At 54.9% G+C, this 18,195-nt stretch overlaps 7 protein-coding genes across 7 annotated transcripts; 2 read left to right on the top strand and 5 right to left on the bottom strand.

Moving 5' to 3' along the window:
• Positions 1-489: 489 nt before the first annotated feature.
• On the bottom strand, positions 490-850 carry GLOTRDRAFT_112572 (uncharacterized protein). The gene has a single exon (XM_007872391.1). The coding sequence runs from the start codon at positions 786-788 to the stop codon at positions 543-545; it is 246 nt and encodes an 81-aa protein (XP_007870582.1). The 5' UTR covers positions 789-850; the 3' UTR covers positions 490-542.
• A 323-nt stretch (positions 851-1,173) lies between these two features.
• On the bottom strand, positions 1,174-2,183 carry GLOTRDRAFT_101622 (uncharacterized protein; the record flags this gene model as incomplete). The annotated part of the gene is made up of 3 exons (XM_007872390.1): positions 2,127-2,183; positions 1,955-2,077; positions 1,174-1,900 (listed from the first exon to the last, which is right to left on the bottom strand). Coding segments are annotated over exons 1-3 (713 nt in total), but the record flags the coding sequence as incomplete, so codon positions are not given.
• Positions 2,184-2,843: 660 nt separating this feature from the next.
• On the top strand, positions 2,844-3,878 carry GLOTRDRAFT_118157 (uncharacterized protein). The gene is made up of 4 exons (XM_007872389.1): positions 2,844-3,302; positions 3,358-3,417; positions 3,475-3,582; positions 3,650-3,878. The coding sequence occupies exons 1-4, from the start codon at positions 3,015-3,017 to the stop codon at positions 3,704-3,706; spliced, it is 513 nt and encodes a 170-aa protein (XP_007870580.1). The 5' UTR covers positions 2,844-3,014; the 3' UTR covers positions 3,707-3,878.
• An 831-nt stretch (positions 3,879-4,709) lies between these two features.
• Positions 4,710-6,181, bottom strand: GLOTRDRAFT_96685 (uncharacterized protein; the record flags this gene model as incomplete). Its single annotated transcript, XM_007872388.1, has 2 exons — positions 4,710-6,082; positions 6,133-6,181. 2 exons carry the CDS (start codon positions 6,179-6,181, stop codon positions 4,710-4,712), a joined length of 1,422 nt encoding a protein of 473 aa, XP_007870579.1.
• Positions 6,182-7,342: 1,161 nt separating this feature from the next.
• Positions 7,343-8,524, top strand: GLOTRDRAFT_133472 (uncharacterized protein; the record flags this gene model as incomplete). Its single annotated transcript, XM_007872387.1, has 1 exon — positions 7,343-8,524. One exon carries the CDS (start codon positions 7,343-7,345, stop codon positions 8,522-8,524), a length of 1,182 nt encoding a protein of 393 aa, XP_007870578.1.
• Positions 8,525-10,039: 1,515 nt separating this feature from the next.
• GLOTRDRAFT_141255 (uncharacterized protein) lies at positions 10,040-10,618 on the bottom strand (the record flags this gene model as incomplete). The annotated part of the gene is made up of 1 exon (XM_007872386.1): positions 10,040-10,618. The coding sequence occupies one exon, from the start codon at positions 10,616-10,618 to the stop codon at positions 10,040-10,042; it is 579 nt and encodes a 192-aa protein (XP_007870577.1).
• Positions 10,619-15,442: 4,824 nt separating this feature from the next.
• GLOTRDRAFT_96683 (uncharacterized protein) lies at positions 15,443-17,050 on the bottom strand (the record flags this gene model as incomplete). The annotated part of the gene is made up of 2 exons (XM_007872385.1): positions 15,443-16,887; positions 16,933-17,050. The coding sequence occupies 2 exons, from the start codon at positions 17,048-17,050 to the stop codon at positions 15,443-15,445; spliced, it is 1,563 nt and encodes a 520-aa protein (XP_007870576.1).
• Between the last annotated feature and the right edge of the window lie 1,145 nt (positions 17,051-18,195).

Here is an 18,195-nt window from a genome sequence, read left to right as displayed (position 1 = left end):
CCGCCCGGCTCTTCTTCAACTTGCGCTCGGCTGCGGATACACCCATTCTAGGTCCGAATGGGAGCGGACTGGACAGAGAGATATCGCACGAGATGCGATTTGCTATATCTCCAGAAAGCAGCAGTAATTCACGAGCCGCCGCTTGACTCAGTTGGGCACTCACCTTCATGAGTTCATGGTTGCTCGAGCGCTGGTCGAAAGCGGGGAGCCCGGGCAAGATATACAATGCCCTGCGGACAGGATTCCTACTGAGCCGCTCGCAAGCCAGGATGTGCCACGGTGACAACCTGGTGCTGCAACTTGCCAACTTACCTGTATGGCTGTGTACACACAGCTCTGGGTACATTGGCTGCAACTATCCCTATGTCGGAATTTGACGACGCGTCGAAATAGCTACACGGCGGTAATGTATTCACAGCCCCTCCATCGAACGTATATGCCTTTTACCTAGTACAAGCAACAATCGAACCGAAAGTGGCTCTCACTATACCTACTTATCTACTCTGAACTGACGTGCCCATAGCCGTACAAAGAATAGGTGATCAGAAATTATCAATCCTCCATGGTGTTTTCGTGTAGCCGGAATGTTTGATCTCCCCACTCCCTTGAATCGTCCAGTCGTGGCGCTTGTGGTGAAAGCCGTTGGTCCAATTCTGTATCACCTGAGCAGACTTCAGACGCGGCACGCCCGCATCATCGTCAAGACGGGCTCTTGACTCTAACATTTTCTCGACAAGCCGTGCAGAGCATGAAGTACCGATCCAATCCACCGTCATGTTCTCCAGCATCGGGAGGAGGAGCGGCCGCCCTACGGAACGGGGTCCGTAAGTCAAGCCTTCTACGACTTCTGGGCCGAATGCCCCAAAATGCTCTCCGACCAGCTTGAGGGTCCGCAATTGTGGCAGGGCCTCGAATAACTCGATCAGGAGCCCTTCTTCTTCCTCGCTTGGGTTCCCGTCGGTCTGAAACACGTCCAGCTCCTCGAGCGCGCACCCGTCCCGTGTGATGATGTCCATGATGCCGGGGAATAGGAAGATGTTTCCTTTGATCTTCAAGTGGCGTAAGGCAGGAACGTAGAGCCAGTCGAGAAAGTGGGTGAAATCGGCATAGCTCTCGAAGGCGTCGACCTCCAAAGTGTGCAGCCTCTCGTACGTAGGCCTGGGCCGCGGCCTGTTCCACCACCGCCTCGTATGAGCTTCCTTGAGGCCGCCTATGGAGAGGCGCAGGCTCAAGAGATCAGGGCACTCCCCGAGAATGGTCATACATGCAAGAAAGGCTTTGCCCTTAACATCGAGAGTGAGGTGGGTGATCGACGACCAGTCGAAAGACTCAAGATTGAAGCGGGGGCTAATCCCCTTCAAGTGGAGACGCCTGATTCCTACGTCAGAGCCAAGATCCTCCGCGTCTTCCAGCGTCATGGAGTCGTCGAGCTCGTTCAGGATGAAAAGATTCTCCAGCTGCGAAGTGTTCGCGGACGTCCAGAGGCCTGAGAGCTGGTTGGGAGGTGCTGAGAGCTTCAGCGTCTTGCAGCGGTGCAGGTTCGGTTTGAGAACATTGAGCCATTCCGCGACGACCTGTTCGTTCGCGGGCGGCTCGCACCAGTAAAACGGAAGCACAAATGATACGTTGAGCGGAGCCGCCCCAGAACGGGAAATCCAGGTTCTCGTCAGATATATCTTCGCCCTCGATTCACTCGTGCCAGAGAGTTCCACTCGGAAACAGCTCCATAGTTTCGAGGTGTGTTCCCCGACGTATTTCCACTGCCGGGACACACCGGTGAGGCGCAAAACATTACGCCACTTCACGTCCTCGTCCCACTTTGTGAGGGCAAAATCGCACTGAGGCAACGTCAGAACCATTATCTCCGCTAAAATTTCTGCTGGTATTGTCTCGATGGGAGCTACTCCGTAGTGAGCACCTCGTAGGCCAACGAATGCAGAAATACTAGCATTACCTGACTTTGAAGCACTATCCATATCCATACTGCCAGCCGTCCTAGCGAAAGTCGTCGATATTAATGAGGTCTCGCTTTCAAGCTCTGGTCCTTCACACGTCTGGTTTTCTCCTCGGATTGGACCTACAACCTAGTTAGTCGTTGTATATGAAGACACGCAGTAAGATCGTACGGCTTTTGCTGTTAACTTCATCGGACGTATCAGCCATCGCTGAGCGCTGAGGACCCGTGCTCTTCGCTTTACAAGCCACAGACGAGAGCCACACTTCAACTTTCTCAGCCTCATGATCACGTGCTTACCGGAAAGTCGATATATCTGATATCATACACCTCGAGCTCGTATCGTCCCTACCTAACAGCGTTGCCTCCGGTGGTGGAACGTCGTTTACTTGCATCGATATCCAATATGCAAGCTAAGAGGCGAGCTTGGGTGGGTATTTAGCCGGATGCTTCATCTTATACTCCTCATGTCGGCTAAGATCTCAAACGGAGATCATGAACATATGTTTGGCTCGACCGCTCACGCTTGCTGGTGCAAGAGGAGAATCAGACGATGGCTCTGTTTCACCGCGATCGCGGGCTGTCGGTACCTCACGTCCTCAGTATGAAGGCGCCTGCGAGGTTCAGGATCACTCATACTGATCAACCACCAAGTGCTTCTCCGTGAGTCAAGCAGAGCATCCGCGGAATGGCAAGTACTACGCATAAATGACCAAGGCTCATCCCATCGGCCGCAGCGAAACAATGTCTGGCAGCCCTGATCGCCCTCCCGTGGTTCTCGGAGACGTGTTGTTCAGCTGTTGTCCTCCCACTACGGTATCCAAGGTGCATTCTCTGAATCTCGAGCTGCTTGCCACCACCCTCATATATATACGACCCTTGAACGGCGGCAGATTACATTGAGGACCCACAGATTCACTGCACGGCAATCGGTTTGGACGTTACGGCAGGGCGGGGGACGCATCAAAGAAGGCACACTTACACTATAATACGCCGAGCCCGGAGATGTACGAGATCTGCTCTATTTGCGTTCACTGACAGCTCGACGTCGCTGCGCAGCATGAAATACCGAGCAGGGTTGGATTCCCTTCCGCCCGACCTTCGCACTTCCTTGTCCAAGCTCTCGACGTTGTCAGTTCTAGCGATGCAGGAATTTGTGCCGTTCCACACGCTGCCGGACGCCCCTGCCGACTGGAACCCGTATAGGCTAACCTTCAATCTGGGTGAAGACGCGGACGAACCGGATTACGACGTGTTTGTGTTTTCTCCGCCAGACGAGGCGCAGACGGAGACGGAGATGGAAGTATCGCCAAAGTCCTCAGCAGACTATTACGCACCTGTATATGGGGTGAGTTCCGCGTATGTGATAAGACGAATCCCAGCACGATCTAAACGCGAAGTAGACGCGGATAGTGGCGTTCCATTTCTTCCATGACGCACGAGGGGAGACGCAATGCATCCCGGTACGCTTTCTTTATTCAGTTCCATAAGGTGGTTCCGGACGACGGGATGGATTGCAGGCGTTTGTGACTGCACCTGACTCGCCCTCGAAGCCGCCACAAGCTGGAGCAGTCGGGGTGAATACTGAGCGAGTCGCGAGTACGAAGATGAAGAGGTCAAGGTTGAGCGTGCGTCAGTCTCCAGTACCATGGTTGATGTCGCTCATGCGTCTCTTGCCCTCGGTCTTTGGAACAGCGTCTTCGCGGCATATTTGCGAGGAGGAGTAAGAGCCGTGCAAAAGCATTGTCGTGAAAATCCTGTCATTGGTACCCATTTTCTGCCACCCTCCTCCCCCTCATCCCTCACGAGGTTACAAAATTGGCGTACAACACATGCATCAATACCGCTTAAGACACGACAACTGTACCCTGCTATTATACCTTTCATCTCTCAGACCTCATCAATGCTCCCAGTCCCTCGTCACGCCTTCTGCATATGTTGCACCTGTGGCGCTCGAGCACGAACGTCCTTGGCCCGCTCGAGGTCGGCTGCGTTCACTGCTCGTGTGACATTGGGTAGGTGGAGAGGAGGGAGAAGAGTGCACACATTCAATGGATATATCTTTGGGCGGCGCGCGTTTTGGCGGGGGAGCAGGATGGCTCGCACTCCTCTGCACGCGCGGGGAACGTAGTGGTACTGGACGCCTTCGCCTCCGAGGTCGGTGACACCGGATGAGAGCCGCAAGTGGGCTCCGGAAGATCGGGTAGGACTAAGAGTGCTTACACGACTGTTGTCCGGATGACGGTGCTTATCGAGGTCGCCGGTGGCGATGATGAGTGCGAAGTCGTTGACCCGCCGGACGGCGGCGTTGTCGTGGACCCGCCGGACGGAACGCGGCCTTCCTGTGCTGTGGAGGTATTTGGGGAGGGGCAGTGGGTGTGGTCCCAGGGCCAGGGGTCGTTATTGTTGACGTTGAAGGTGCGTTGTGCTTGCGGTCGGCTCAGTCGTCGTACTCGACGTCAGCTCTGTGGATGTCACCGTGCTGGTAGTGTTCGATGGCGAATCTGAGGGGGACGAGGAGGTGTAAGTATCAGACTTGGCCGCGGAATATGATTGGAGATGGCCTGAACACGGAGACGCAGAGAAGCTGACGTTTCTTAGATTCACAGCTCACCGCCTGCTGGCGCTGCCCAGACGAGCCAGAAGGACCTGTCAGGCCTCAGGGAAACACCGTTCGGGTGCCAATGTGTCTTCATCCTTGATAAACTGAACTGAGCATAGCTTGTAAATTATCGTTATCTATTCACTCGAAGAATTAGAAGTAGTAGAGGCCGTCAATCCTATCATCGCTATACCCAGAAACTTTGATTGTCCCGCATTCTGTAACTTCCCACTCACTACGCGTCTGCTTGTGGGTCACCCGTGCGCTCTTCAAGCGTGCGATGCCAGCATCACCTGCGAAGTTGATCCTTGACTCGAGCAGTTCCCGAACACGTTCGGGATCGCAGCCAGAGCCTATCGAATATGCTTCAAAGGTCTCCAATTTCGGCAGAAGAACATCGCCCAGAGTTGAATTGGGTCTGACGGTCATGCGGTCCAGGATTGTCGGGCCCAACGCCTGATGTCCTCCGATCATCCTGAGAATCCTCAGCTGAGGTATCCACCTGAAGAATTCTAGGAGGTGCCTCTCGTCTCTGCTGAACGGACGGTCATAGTTATGGTCCACTTCGAGCTCCTGGAGCTGGTTTGGGGACGCATTTCGCTCAACTATCCTCATGATCTGGGGCCAGAGGTATATCCCTGCTTTGATTTTCAGGCAGCGCAAGGCAGGAACACAGAGCCAGCCCACGAAAATCGCAAGGTCGACATATCCATCTGGCGCGTCGACGTCAAGTGTGTGCAGCCTGGCGTAAGTCGGCCGTGGGCGCCACCATCGTGGCACGTCCCGACTGTCTAAGCATTTCACGGTCAATTTTAGGGTGAGGAGATTCGGGCACTCCACGAGCACATCCATGCATGCTGTCAATGCTTGACCACATATATCAAGCACTAGATCCCTGACCGACACCCAGTTGATGGATTTAATGTTGAAGTCGGGGCTAATCCCCTCAAGATAAACACGCCGGATCCTTGTCGCAGAGGCGAGGGCCGAGACACCTTTCAGGCTCAAGGAGTTGTCTTCGATTGTGTTCAAGATCGCGAGGTTCTCCAGTCGGGACATGTCAGAAGATGCCGACAGTCGTGATATTGTACGGGACGGGCCGCAGAGTTTCAGGTTCCTGCAGCGATGCAGATTTGCCTGAAGGAGATCCATCCATTCGACGGCAAGCTGCATCTTTCCCGGGGGCAGCTCCGTACATCCCCAGGGAAGATAGAATGATATACAGAGTGGGACCCCCTTGGCACGAGACATCCAGAGCTTTGTCAAGTGAAGTGCCTTGGACGGCACCAACCGATGCACGCCTACGGATACTCGGAAGCAGCTCCAAAGGTGCGGGTGGTCCTCAGCAATTTGTCTCCAATGTCGGGACACGCCGGCGAGACGCAGAGTATTGAGCCACCCAAGAGACTGCACAGGGCCCTGCCCCGGCCCGGGCCACTCCGGATGGTCCAAATCGCACTCAGGGAGAGCTAGAAGCATGATCTCCCGTAGAAGATCCTCAGGCAAGGCGTCAATGGGAGCTACACCTATTGGACGAATGAGTTGACACCGTATTTCCGAGAGCGACGAGCCGCACCAAATTGGGAGGAGCACTCCATGCCGTCCGCTTTCACGACATCCACCATTGCTCTAAAATCACGACTTTTGGAATCCGGGTTTCGTGCGCTTGAGCTATGACTTGTTGACCTAGGTAAACTTAGAATCCCACAATTCAGATGTTTAACGTTCCGTCACACGGATGATTGTTTGTATTTATTTGTGGCAACACTCTACATGTGCCAGAGCAGCGGGCGTAGATATCCCCTCTGCGCTCATCGCTGTGGTTCTAAGGATTTTGACTACGTTGAAACATTCATTCAGCCGATGCGTGCTGACAGATATCTAAGAGCGTCTGACACTAGCACAACCAGCAGGACAAAGCAAAGGGACCCCAATCATATACTACTACCACCCGTTCCGTACACTCACCACATTTGTCGGAAAATTACGCGTACGGTCCGGTGTCACTAAAGGCCGTCCAACGTTGCCAGCCGAGTGTCCGTCCGGTATGCTCAACTCCCCCAGCGCCCTAGGCCCCTTGATGATCTACTTGTTTTGCTGGCTTAGAGAGTCATTCGGAAGGTCCGTGATCCTGAGAAAATTGATCTGTGGCTCAAGTCGTGTGGCTGCCGCGCGACCTTGAACTTGAACTTCCAAACAACTTTGTCTCTCCTGTAAATTTTTTCAACTATACGTTATGGAGAGATCCTCGTCTCGCGGCGCCGAACGAGAAGTGGGTGCGTGTATATATATGCCGTTCAAGCCCTACTCCGAGGCGATGACTCCATTTACGACGTACAGGTGATCAGGAACACACCGCTGGAGCAGCCTTCGTTGGAAGCGGAACGCCTCTCCAGACCAACTTCATATCCGCTCTTCCTCGGAGTGAAAGAAATAGGAGTGTACGAACAGTAACTCGGCCCTTGACACCAGGTAATCTCTTAACGCTCAGCATCAATAGCTTCGGGTTGTTGATAGGAAGCAATGCAGCTCCAATTGACAGGATACCTGTGGAACTCCTGACAAAGATCATGATTCTGGCGGTTCAACAGTTTGACTTTACCTCCTCGGAGTGGCATCTTCATCCAAATCCCGAACGGATGATGAGTGATGTCTTACGGCTCACTGCAGTGTCCCGCTGGTGGCAAGCGGTTGCTGAAAATACACCATACCTATGGAGTTGTCTCAAAGTCATCTATGTTCCGACGGACACGTCGAAGATAGAGGAATATCTCATGAAAACCTGGATGTCTCGTGCGAGGGCGGTACCTCTCAGCGTATCCTTCGACGCTTACAGCGATGATCTAGACTCGGAATGTTTCAAGTACGTCAGAGAAAATCTGCACCGCTGCAAGCATCTCCACCTCGACGCGCCTGCACACATGATATCCTCGCTTATGAGCGGGTCATTCCCGCACCTGGAGACTGTACGACTTCTCAACCGCTACAAGGAACAAACACTGGCACTCGAGGGTGTCTCACTGTCCTCATCTGCCCCAAGAATTCGACTGGTCTATTTGAAGGGCATTAGCCCCGACGTCAACGTCAAGTCTTTTAACTGGTCCTGCGTCACAGAGCTTATCCTTGACGTGACAGGTGTGGCTCTTGTTCCTTGCATGGCCATCATTGCCGAGTGTACCAGCCTTCACATTCTGCGACTGATCATGGAGAGCCTCAGGGAGGAAGATGCGAAGCCTTGGTTTGATGACAAGGACGGGCCGAGGCCCCGATACGAGAAACTGCATACCCTGGAAGTCAAGGCGTGGCACAGCTACGGTGACTTCTCAGTATTCATTTGGTGGCTTCTCTTGCCTGCTTTGCGCCGGTTAAAGTTGTCCGGGTGCTTCATGCTTTACCCTTACCTCTTGGAGATGATTCCAAGGGATGGATGCATGCTCGAGGAGCTGCTCGTGGACCTTGATGCACCGGAACCATTTGCCACCGAGGAGGAACATCTGCTAAAGTTGTTCGAGTCCTTATCAGAACTGCGGTCACTCGAACTAATTGGAGGTATTCCCGATGCGTTCCGCACGGATATTGCCAAACGCCTGACATTCAAGCCTGGACACCCTCGGAATGATTATCTTCTTCCGAAGGTAGAGTCGATGAAAATTTATGGCCTCCGCGGATGGGCCAGTTACTGGGATATCCAAAGAATGCTTGAATCAAGAAGCGAACTAGTTAGCGAGGGGGCGCCAGTGACCCGGTTGAAGTGCGCAGAGATCAAAACGTGTGGACATTCGCAGAAACACCAATGGAACCTGAACGCAGATGGGCACATCTATCATAAGGGATGCCATATTGAATTCGACGGTGTCCGGGCTTTTGTTCCTGCCTGTGAACCACAACCCCCCAGTGATGAAGATGAAGTGGCACCTTCGATATTGGCCGTCACGCCTCATCCTCCCTCTGAAATGGACTTGCGGTAACCTGGACTGAGGGAGGCACTTCTTATACCCTTCTTCAAGGAGACTAATAAAGCATGCGAAAGCCTTTTTCTTAGAGTGTTTTACAGTAGTAGTAGCATATGAATTCTGCAGTTCTAACTGTTTGTAGTGTCTACGATACAGCGAGGAGCAATACGGGGCTGAGAAATGCCGAACTGCTTGTGAGCGAGAGGGACGGGTGAGAGCGCGAGTAACGGCAATGCCGTAGTGAGAGCGCAACTGCAAGAGTCAGGAATGAGAGGGCGTGCGGTAAGCGCGACAATGCAAGATATGGGCAACCGAGAAGGGAGTAATATCATGTGGGCAGGGGCAAGCATCCCTTGCCTTAAGTTACTCAACGAATTTTCATCTCCGTCAATACCAGTACCTCTCGTATCCCTTCAATTCGAAGCAGCCACTGGACTCCGGCGGGCGGGCTTACATGTCGAGAGATGCTCGTCTGCCCTTCTGTCCCGCGATTATGCTCCTAGGGCGTGAAAATCGCTTGAACGCCATGAAAAAGGAACACGCATCTAAACTGCCTCTCGTACGGGCGCTAGGCGAGCACACTTTCCTGATCGACGGGAACGTAAGTTCTTGAGATTTTCGCCCGGGCAAGGACACAGCACAAGCGGAGGACCCGTTGCATGTCGTGAATGGAAGGTGCGTTGGGAATGTACGAATGTGCGCCCAGCGCGCCATCCGACGACGGTGTGGTAGGTAGCAGACTCTACGACGGTGAGGGGCCGAGCGCGACACAATCTGTCCTGAGTCCTCCGCCGCGTCGCTGGAATGCGCTTGTCAACCGCGAGGAAAGTCTGCGGAGAGGATAATCGACCTTCTGCCCCGCTCACGAGACGGACAGCACGAGTCCCGCCCCAGCTAATGGCAACGAGCCGCTAGACGACGGACGTGCGCTTTCCTAGCCACATCCCGACGTGCATACATGCCCATCCGGAGCAGAAATGCTTCGGAGCGTATGCGTGTGCGACTGGTCGTACCAGCGACCGTCCTCGCGATGAAGCAGCACGACACCGGGAAACTTCGACGACAGTTGAAGTACGCACCTCGTTACATCACGCAGGCGGGGCGAGCGGCATTGGCATGGGAGCGCACATCACCAGGAATACCTTGTCCGCACAGGTGTACTTGCAGGACGGCGACTGTCTCGCCGAAGCGGCCAAACACACTGCGTGGAGTCCCTGAGCGAACTGCGATGGCCCAATCACATCCCTGGTAGTGCGTCAGTCTTCTCTAATCATTCGACGCTCGCCGAACGTCGTGTTTGGAATCGCGTTTGCCCGCAAGAGCTGCAGAAAAGTTGCAGCGAGAAATCGCTGTCTATTGCCTCCCCGGGTCCTTCGTACCACATCATCCCCCCCACGCCCTTGCGAGATTACAAAATTAGCGTACAATACATGCACCGATACCACTTACGATCATAATGACCGTACCGCGCCAGAGTCCCTGCTGTAACAATACACTTTACCTCTCCGTACCCGCACCACCCGCCCCACTTCACGTCTTCTGCTTCTGCATCTGTGGCGGCACCGCCAAATTTTTCGGCAGCCTCAAATTGAGCTCCGTAAACACCCTGTAGATCACCTGCCCCGACACGCCCGCGTCGACGAGGTACTCGGGCGGCACGCCCCACCCGAGGAGGTCAAGGACGAGCGTCTTCGCGCGCTCGAGGTCCGCCGCGTTCACTGTCCCCATACACACGCGTGTCGGTGGCGGGACGGAAGAGGGAGGGAGGGGAGGGTGCTCACGTTCGGCGGATATATTCTCGGGCGGCGCGGGTTTTGGAGGGGAATGGCTCGTACTGTTCTGCACAGGCTTGGAACTTGAACTTGCGGTAGGGGTTGTACTTGACGATTTCGACATGGCCGACCCATCTCTCGCTCCTGCCTTGTGCATAATAGCCTTGGATTTCGACGCGCCCGAGCTCGTTGTTGTGGTAGAATCGGAGGGGGACAGAGGCTCGTCCGTCAAGCTGCCCTCCCGGCTGCTCGCGATGCTGTCCGCGTTGCCCTCCTCGACTTCGCCTTCCTCGAGCGAGGGGTTGAGAGATGCGCTCTTCGTGATCGCCATGACCATTATGTTGTGCCAGTGCGGCTCGCGTGTGGAGAACAATGAGGCCGACTTTCCGAGCTATTGTGTTCGAGAAGGCTGTCTTGGATGGCAGAAGTAACGGAATTGAAGGTCCAAGCGTAGTCTAGGGTACAGAAGTCAGAAAGCGTCTGCGCTTGATTTCTGGAGTGGGCGAAACCGCAAAGCAGGCGTGGACATGAAGAGAGAACAACGATGTGTGTCCAAGACAGACTCCGTCTTTGAGAGAAGCTGGAAGTGGCGTCCTTCATGACCACACAACAGTCAATGGCAAATATTATCCGCATTCCAGTATAATGTATCTCGTACATAGGGTCGTAACAGAAAATGGCAAAGCAGGCAGGTGCGGGTAGCGAAAACAGAAAAAGATGACGCAAGTGCAAGCTACGCCGCAAGAGGGAGAAATGCATTCGTGGCCGAGGTCGTTACAAGAAAACAGACGGGGACGAGAACGAGAGGTGTAAAGCGGGAGGAAGAAAAAGAGGATGGATGCAGGAGTCCCGATAATTAAGTGAAAGTGAGAAGAGAAAGGAGAACAGTATACAGCAGAGGAAAAGCAGCAGTCCCTCACCGCTCATCTCCATCTATCACTCCATTTTGCACGGGCGATCTATCTCTACCGCTCATCCGGCGGAATCTCATCGTACCGCGGCGGAATCTCGCTCGGCCCCTCCTCCTGCTCCTCCGCCACCGGCAACCTCCCGCCATCCCGATGCTGAATCACCTCCCCGCTCCCACTCGCCCCTGCCCCCGCCGTGTCCAAGCCATCCGGGTTCGCCACGCCCAGCGACGTGCGATAGCGCCCCTGCAACGCCTCGCGCTCCTTCGCGCTGCGCCCGGTGACGCTCGTCGTCGGGTACGTGCTGCTCGTCGGCGCGAGGCTCGGGCCAGGGCTCGGGTGCCGCCCCGGGTACTCGCCCGCCGCGACGTTCGTGTGCCCGCTCGCGCTCGTCGGCGACGTCGGGTAGTAGCTGCTCTGCGTGTACTCGCTCTGCGTGTAGTGGCTCGGCTGCGCGCCGACGGGCAGGAAGCCCGGCACGCCGGTGTTGTGGTACTGCGCCATGTCCGGGGGCTGCCCCGGCTGCGTGATCGGGTACGGCGTGATCTCCGTGCCGGCCAGGTCGACGTTGGGCAGCGTGCCCCCGCCGCCGCCGCCCGCGGTGTGGTTCACGACGCGGTCCGGGTCGAAGTTGCCGTCAAAGTCGGAGTAGCGTCTGCGCCGGCGCACGAGGAAGAGGACGAGCAGCCCGAGCGCGGCCACACCTGCGACGCCGCCGATCGTCCCGCCGACGATGGCGCCGATGTGCGAGGACGAGGAGGAGTTGTTGGTGTTGCCCGTGGGCGCGGCGGCGACGAGCGAGGTGGTGGAGTAGACGGAGGTGTGGATCGCCCCGCCGGGGTCGGTGACGCTGCGAGAGGTAAGGCCGGGAAGATCGGACGGACTAAGGGTGCTTACACGACTGTGGTCTGGATGACGGTGCTTATCGAGGTCACAGGCTGGCTTGAGTGCGATGTGGTCGACTCGCCCGGCGGTGGCGTCGTCGTTGACCCGCCGGACGAGGTGCTGTCTCCATTTGTGGAGGAGGTATTTGGGGGGACGGTGGTGGTGGTCTCTGATGTGCCAGGGCCAACGGATGTCGTTGTCGACGTCGAGGTGGGTGTTGTGCTCGTAGTCGGCTCGGTCGTCGTGCTCGACGTCGACTCAGTGGACGTGACCGTGCTGGTCGTGCTCGGCGGCGGATCTGAGAAGGACGAGGGGGAGTAAGTATCAGACGCGGGCGCGGAAGATGATGAGAGAGGACCCGAAGACGAGGACGAAGAGGGGGCCGACGAACTCGATGACGAAGCGTCCGTGGAGGACGCGGCAGACGTCAACGACATAGTGGACGTCAATAAATAGGAGCGCGCGCACGTCGAGGAGATTTGTACGGGCAGCGAGGGGGAGAGAAACACGACGCAGATAGCGTCATGTCACAAACGCGGCAAATCTAGTGCCGCCCCACCGGCCCACGAGTCCGACGCACTGCTGCATGCGAACCGCCGAGCCGAGATAGCAGAGAACGGGCGGTCCAAGCGAACCCCAATGCTCACCTTGCCGTTTGTAAAACTCTACGACGTCCATGGCGTTCTGCAACGATACAAAGAAAACGTAGGTGACGGTCGGGAGGAAATTGTAAGTTTGTATAGGGGCAGTGGGCTGCTCACGAGACCTGCCCCGACGCTCGTCGGGTCCTATACATTGTCCCGATTTGGCATTGCTCCGCATGGGGGATCGTCCCAGTCTGGTTATGGCACAAGGACCCTGTACACCCCGCTTTGGCCTGTAGAGATCATACAGCAGATTGTCCTGGTATTTCACAGGTAATAAGTGCTTGAATAAACAGATATAGACGTATACTATTTCTACCTGAGATTGTTGCATATGGTAGATGCGAACGAGTGGAAGAAAGTGAGGAGAGGATGTATCGGGGTCCCCGCTCAGTGAGACCTATCTTTCCGCGGATTTACCCGCCATTGTGGCGTGTCCGTCCAAATCCATCTCATGTTCTGCTTACTCGTGCACCATCATGTTCCCGGGTATGTTTTGGAGCACAACTGACATTTTTTGCAATCCACCCTCAGTCTTCTCAGAATCACCATGGCGTGGATGCGTGCCCTGTCATCACTCGCCACGGTCAAGTGAGCTGTGTCGGCCTGTTGTGGCCGCGTTGATCGCGACGAAGAGGCTGGCCAGCATCTAGCACAGACCATTCTGGACGGACTCTGGGCAAGTGCTCCCTCTGGGTCTCATCGCGCGATCACGGTCGCTGGACTGGAGTGAGGGCTTTGACCAGGCTGTGTTTCGAAGTCGAAGACTCGACGTCGGTGCTAATCCCCGCACGAGGCCTTCTCAGTTCGGAGGATCGGCTTCCCCACAGCCTGAAGGATGTTCAGGTGCCAGTTCTACGAACAAAACACTCTGCTGTCTCGGGACTCCCACGAGAACGAATAGGACACGCTTTGACCAGGCTGTATTTCGAAGACGCGACGTCGGTGCTAATCCCACGCACGAGGCTTTTTCCCCACAACCCGCAGGCATTGACAGACGAAATTGGACCGCGTCAAGACACTCGGGAGGGTCGAGAGCTCCCACGAGACAAAATAGGACACCTATCGCACTCCACGAAGTACCGAGAAGACAGCGGATCGGAGGGGCTCGTCAGATCCGGACGTTCGTGTGGACCTGCTCTTGACGAACAGATGCGAGGTGCTCTTGGACATAACGGATAACGTCCCGCAAGGCCCTCCGGCCGTCGTTTCAGTGTCGTTGTGGACCCTTCCAAGCATGTCCATCTTCGGGATCTAACTGGTGAACACATTCAACTCACAGCTTACCTGGAGGCTGCGACGGAGCTCTATGGAGTGCTCACTCGGGTATCTGATCCAGACGTCTGACTTTCCAGTCATCGTCCCCAGTGGTGTACGAGTACTGCGCGTGCGGGATATTGTCTCCCCATCGAGACGGGGCAAACACCGGCGGCCAGGAAGCTGCGATCACGCTGGACAGCAGTTCATCTACAAACCGCCACCCGAGGTCTCTATGGTCCATCTCAGCCGGGTCTGGGATCCGTCGTGTCGATCTGGCCAATTCAGCGACGTGATTCGCGCTGTTCGGCCTACGCAGCAGGGGAAATTTCGCGACTATACTCCTGTGTGCCTCTCATCAGAGCATGTAGGTACGTACTGAAAACATCTGACGTTTCCTGGTGTCGTCGAGAGCAGATCGTGAACATAACCAGGCGTACATACAAATCCAGTGCGGCATTTCTGCCCCAGATGGGTATGTATGCACGTCAGGAGAATTGAAAGCGCATGTCGTCTCTATAGTACGCTAATTGACCGCCAGCCCCAGGGGACGGGGGGTGTCATGTCGATCCGGAGCGGCCAGACCGTATGATCATCTCGAACGCCGCACCCCGGAATATCGAGCGAACTCGCGAGTCCAGCAGAATGTCGGTTAATCCGACGGGGGTGACACAGACTATGGCGTCGTCCCCCGGATATTATCTCTTGGATGGCAAGAGCAATCCGGCGACGAAGTCGCATCCTGCGGCCCGCGAAACGAAGGACGCGTGTATGTCGCACTGGGGCCCCCATCCTCATATACCGTTAGGACCCACCAGGCGACACGCTGCCAAGAACTGACGCACCGTCGGTCAGTATAGCGTAGTCTCCCGACGACCGCTGCCTGAGGCGATTATAATTCATGTCCCCGTTTTTCATGGCATCAAAGCGACCTCCCCGCCAGGATATACGCCTTAGGACGACGCGGCAGCCGAGCATCTCTCGAGATGTAAGCCCGCCCTCCAGAGTCCAGTGGCTGCTTCGAGTCACCGGATTGAAGGGATACGAGAGGTACTAGTGTCGACGGAGATGAAGCGTTCCTCGAGTGATTGGAGGCAAGGGATGTTCGCCCCTGCCCACATGCTATCGTTCACCCCTCTCTTGATTGCACATATATGGTTTTGTCGCGCTCTCTGCGCGTCCGTCGCACGCACTCTCGTCCCTGACTCTCGCATTTGCGCTCTCACTACGACATTGCCGTGGCTCGCACTCTTATCCGTCCCTCTCTCGCCTTCAAGTTCTCTGCTCACATGCAATTCGTCAATTCTTATGTTTCAGCCCCGCATTGCTCCTATCGTAGACACCACTAGCGGTTAGGAGTATGCTACCACTACTCTAAAACACATTTCTAAGAAAAAGGCTTTCGCATGCTTTATCAGTGTCCAGAACACGTATAAGAAGTGCCTCCCTCAATCCAGTTGCCGCAATTCAATCTAAGAGATCTGCGTCAATTTCGGGGGGCGGGGAAGGTGTGACAGCCAGTGTCGAATGTACCACTTCATCTTCATCACCGGGGGATCGCGGTTCGCAAGTAGGAACAAAGGGCAGGAAACCGTATTGAATGTGCCATCCATCATGGATGATGTGCCCGTCTGCTTTCAGGTCCCACCGGTGTTTCTGTGAATATCCGCGGGATGTGATCGTTGCGCACTTTAAACGCGTCGCCGGAGCCTCCGCCCCGATTTTGCTTCTTGATTCAAGCATTTTTTGAATGTCCCAGTAGCTGGCCCATCCGCCGAGGCCCCATATCTTCATCGATTCCACCTTCGGAAGAAGATAGTCGTTCCGAGGTCGTCCAGGCTTGAACGTCAGGCGCTTGGCAATATCCGTGCGGAATGCATCGGGTATTCCTCCAATTATTTCGAGTGTCCGCAGGTCTGGTAAGGACTTAAAGAATGTCAGGAGATGCTCCTCCTCTGTGGTAAATGGGTCTGGTGCATCATGATCTATGACTAGCTCCTCGAGCAAGCATCCATCCCTTGGAATCATCTCCAACAGGCAAGGATAAAGAACGAAGCAGCCGTACAGCTTTAATCGGCGCAAAGCAGGCAGGAAGAGCCACCAGATGAATACTGAGAAGTCCAAGTAGCTGTCGGGCGCCTTGACTTCCAGGGTATGCAGTTTCTCGCAGCGGGGCCTTGGCCCGTCGTTGTCATCAAAATAGGGCTTCGCATCTTCCTCCGTGAGTTTGTTGAAGGTGAGTCGCAGGATGTGAAGGTTGGTACACTCAGCGATTACAGTCATGGAAGGCATGAGAGCCAGACCGGTGGCTTCAAGGATGAGCTCCGTGACACACCACCAGTTAAAGGACTTGGTGTTAAAGTCAGAGCTGATGCCCTGCAAATAGACGAGTCGGATTCCTGGGGCAGCGGAGGACAATGAGAGGTCCTTGAGTGCCAGTGTCTGCTCCTTGTAGCGGTTAAGAAGTCGTACGGTCTCCAGGTGCGGGAACGACCCGCTCATAAGCGAGGATATCATGTGTGCAGGGGCGTCAAGCTGCAGATGCTTACAGCGGTGCAGATTTCCTCTGAGGAGGTTGAAACATTCCGAATCTGGCTCCTCTGTGTCGCCGTCAAAGGAGACGCTGAGTGGTACCGCCCTCGAACGAGACATCCAGGTCTTCATGAAATATTCCTCTATCTTCGACTCATGAGCTCGAACGTGAAGACAACTCCAGAGCTGTGGTGTATTCTCAGCAACCTGCCTCCACCGGCGAGATACTGCAGTGAGATCCAAGATATCACTCATACTCCGTTCGAGTTTCGGAAGAAAATCCCAGTCCGGGGAGGCAAAATCAAACTGAGGAACAGCCAGAATCATGATGATTGACAGAAGTTCCACGGGTATCCTGTCAATTGGAGCTGCATCGCTTCCTATCAATGACCCGAAGCTACTGATGCTGAGCATTAAGAGATTACCTGGTGCCCAGGGCCGAGTCACTGTTTCTACACTCCTATTTCTTTCACTCCGAGGAAGAGTGAATATCAAGGTGGTCTGGAGAGGCATTCCGTCTCCGATGACAGGTCCTCCAGTCATTTGATCGTGATCACCTGTACGTCGTAAATGGGTCATCGCCTCGGAGTAGGACTTGAAAGGCACATATATACACGTACCCCCTGCCCGTTCGGCGCCGCCAGACGACGATCTCTCCATAACGTATAGTCGCAGAAACTTACACGAGAGAGCGAGAGTATGAGGGTTGTTTGGCCGGAAAAGTGGGAAGTTCAAGTTCAAGATCGCGCGGCAGCCACACCACAACTTGAGCCACAGATCAATTTTCTCAGGGTCACGGGCCAAACCCGACATGGATGAGATGCCACATCGTTTCCTCCTAAAGCGTGAATGGGCTCACACCGCTCCGAGTCAACAATTTCATAAGCTCTATAGACGACAGATGTTCGACAGTGATACGTGGAATATGGACTAGTGTCAAGTGGTACCTCACGAAACGGTACTGTACTATTTCGACTAAATATGGTCAATTGTGGTGCCGCAGGCAAGCTCCGGCAACCAAATTACCTTGAGACTACAGTCGACTCTCCCATAACCCATAGCGGTCCATGGACCCAGAAAGGTATGGGTTACCGGAGTGTGACATACCGTGACATCGGCAATTAGCGTGTCATGTGGCAGGGCGCGCGGCATATGCCGGATGGTCCACATCATGCTACAGTGTCGGTCACTAAGGCCCAGTCAAAACCGGTGATTTTGCCCCCGTTTGTAGCCCTTTGTAGTAGTTTATGCCCTTTCTGTCCCTTTCCGTTCCAATGAATGGCAGATTGTCCTCCAGAGCACTGCCACATGTCCCGATTTGAACAACGTGTCAACATTGCAAGTCAGGTTGATCGAGCGAGAAGTATGGGGTCGACACCACGGTTCTGCTGCATGCCAGCAGGCCCAGCACAACGCCGGGCTCCAATACGCCGCAATCCACAGTCTCGCGTCCTGGGGCTACACTTAGTGGAATACCTATGAAGACTCCGATGTAAGTTTTTAGGTATTCCACTAAGTCTGCTCCGTGTCCCGCACATATGCTGCGGATACAGCATATGTGCAGCATTGTCCACCCCAACGACATGCGAACAATTCACGTATGTATACTTTAATATCCTCTTGACCCCGTAGATGCATGTTGAGTGGCACTTGCTCCGCAATTCTGTCTCGAAGCCGAGGCTGTATGA

This window comes from Gloeophyllum trabeum, assembly GCF_000344685.1.
Source record: "Gloeophyllum trabeum ATCC 11539 unplaced genomic scaffold GLOTRscaffold_00017, whole genome shotgun sequence".
NCBI lineage: Eukaryota > Fungi > Basidiomycota > Agaricomycetes > Gloeophyllales > Gloeophyllaceae > Gloeophyllum > Gloeophyllum trabeum.
The sequence above is the reverse complement of the archived record's forward strand: the minus strand, read 5'-3'. Positions and strand labels throughout refer to the sequence as shown.